The sequence below is a fragment of the Phaseolus vulgaris genome, chromosome 1 (assembly GCF_051622355.1).
Source record: "Phaseolus vulgaris cultivar YP4 chromosome 1, ASM5162235v1, whole genome shotgun sequence".
Lineage (NCBI taxonomy): Eukaryota > Viridiplantae > Streptophyta > Magnoliopsida > Fabales > Fabaceae > Phaseolus > Phaseolus vulgaris.
The window spans coordinates 44,034,101-44,036,609 of record NC_143498.1 but is presented as its reverse complement, the minus strand read 5'-3'; the positions used below and the strand labels follow the sequence as shown (position 1 = coordinate 44,036,609).

The 2,509-nt window shown below is 30.2% G+C and overlaps 1 protein-coding gene across 1 annotated transcript; it reads right to left on the bottom strand.

The window, feature by feature from the left end:
- Positions 1-1,502: 1,502 nt before the first annotated feature.
- Positions 1,503-2,155, bottom strand: LOC150029651 (uncharacterized). The gene is made up of 2 exons (XM_090298563.1): positions 1,988-2,155; positions 1,503-1,861 (listed from the first exon to the last, which is right to left on the bottom strand). The coding sequence occupies exons 1-2, from the start codon at positions 2,058-2,060 to the stop codon at positions 1,743-1,745; spliced, it is 192 nt and encodes a 63-aa protein (XP_090154689.1). The 5' UTR covers positions 2,061-2,155; the 3' UTR covers positions 1,503-1,742.
- Positions 2,156-2,509: the final 354 nt, after the last annotated feature.

Below are 2,509 nucleotides of genomic sequence, written 5' to 3'. Positions count from 1 at the left end.
GAGTCCTTATTATTTGTGGTCGTACTTTTTAACCCCCTCCAACCTCCATACTTAGAGTCCAAGATTTCTTTCCAAAGCCTTATTTCATCAGTTTTGAGACGCCAAATCCATTTACTTAGTAAGGCAATATTGAAAGTTGTTAGGTCTCTTACCCCAAATCCACCTTCCTCTCTAGACTTACAAATCTTATCCCAAGATACCCAAGTTATTTTTCATCCCTCTGATCCCCATCCCCAATTGAAAAACACGCTAACAAAAGGTAGTGAGTAAAAATATATGCCTCGGTAGTGTGTGAAGCAAAAGACATGGAACTTTTCTTATATTTGTTTTTTCATAGAAGGTCATCAAGAAACTGAGATGTCCATTAAAGTGAAGGGTATTGGATTAAAGTGAAGGTTCATTAGATTGCAAGTATTATAATGATAGATTAACAACCTTAATTTTTTATACAATCACATTACCACTCCCAATTATTATTTTAATATTTTTATATAATTTAATTATAAATTTATTTTTATTATATATTTATTTCTAAACTTATTATATCAACTGTATACAATTTTAAGAATTGTGAAATTATTAGATTGAAATTGTCAAATTATTAGATCCGTTGGAGAGGGTCCAAAATCAGTGAATACAAGACAATAATACAGTAAGTGTAGGAGTTGTCAGTGTTTTAAAAGTAAAGAGTACTATTATTTTAATCTTTTTAAATTAGTGACACATCTCATAAGTACAAGAGTTGAAAGACCTTATAATTTGGACAAAAAGAATTAATGTTACTTGACATGGATTAAGTTGATTTAATACTTAAATAAATTATTATTTTATTATAATATAATTTTATTTCAAAAATATAATTGCAAAGTAGTAATTTTTTATTATTTATAGTATCAAAGAAATTTTGTTCCTAATAATAATTTAATACCAACATTTTTTCTACTTTTATTTATTTGATAAATAAATATGTTATTATTTTATTTCAAAATTTTATTTATATTTATATTTATAAACTAAATATAATATTTTATTATTAAATAAGTTGTAAAGTGAAAGTGAAGGTTGGATGGTACCAAAGTAGGATTACGAGGAAATAAAGTAAGGGAGAAATTTTGGTTTAATAGAAAGGAGAGAGAAATTGATAATAATTAAGAAGAATTTTTATTTTACCTTTGTTTAAATTCAACAAAGAAATAAAATAGTGATAATATAAAATCAAATAATATAATATTATAATAAGATTTTTATTTTTTCATTTCTTATCAACCAAATTATCTTATTTTTATTATGTTTTTTTCTTATCTTTTTATCTTTTTTATTTTTCTATTACTCTCTTTTGATATTCTTATCCATAATCCAAAGAACACAAGAGAAAAGGATCATATTTGCAACTGCGAAAATTAGCCACAACTCTTATAAACTTTTGTAACTGAAGTACATCACCAGTTTAAAACTTTGCTGCATAATTTTGCAGCAACCATGAATTCTGCAGATATAGCAAGTTGAAGAAGGTCTGAAAGTATGATTTACTTTGGGGGTAAAGGCGACGAGCAATTTACAACTCGTTCAGCCACTGATATAAGGTCCCGAACACTTTCATATAAGAATCTACAGAGATACAAGTATAGAACCACGATGTAGAAATCGTGCATTTAAAATGCTGTACATTTACATTATTATATACTTTAAATGAAACTAAGTGTATCAACATTTACTTGATGTAAGGTAAATTAGAGAGTCGATCATTTTGATGGCAAAGAAGCAGGTGCAGCCCCTGACTCAACCAATATTGACCAAAGAACATGAACATCTTCGCAAGGGCAAGACTTCACATCCTTATACAGAATGTATATTCCTCTCCCTGTGTTACAAAACAAAATGCTTTTAGCTATATCATCATTTTCGTATAAAATAAAGATTAATTATTTGAATCTACGACAACAAAAGAGGATACAAAATGTTAACTCAGTTGCATATGCATGCTTACTCTTTTTTTGGCCTGAATGAAGCCGATCCCAGAGCTTCTTCAGAGGGCAGAGAAGGGACTGAAGCCATCCCATTGGGTGATGTGTTTTGCTATAGGGTCATAGTTGGTGAAAGATTGGAAGAAAATGAGACCAGTTTTAACAAGAGGGGTTGCTTGCAGCATAGTGACTTCAATGCTACTGCTTCTCATGAAATTCACCAAAATTCCTTTTCAGTGCAATCATGCAAGAAAAACATGCCCCTTCATGGGTGCCATGTCTTTGTCACACATTTTTCTTTCGTGGGAGAAGCGAAACCCATGTGTCTATAACCTGTAAAGTACCCTTTCTCTGGGTATTCACGCTTTCAAACTATCCTCCTTGCATAAACTTACATGTGAAGTCAAAGACTTTTAACTATTTTATACCCTCTTGTTGATTTCTACGTATTTCGTGGGTTTTCTTCCATTGGATACTGTTCTATTCTGATTCTGAATCATGTTGTACACAAGAAAAACCATAGCTTTGGTTGCCCAAGGGAAAGT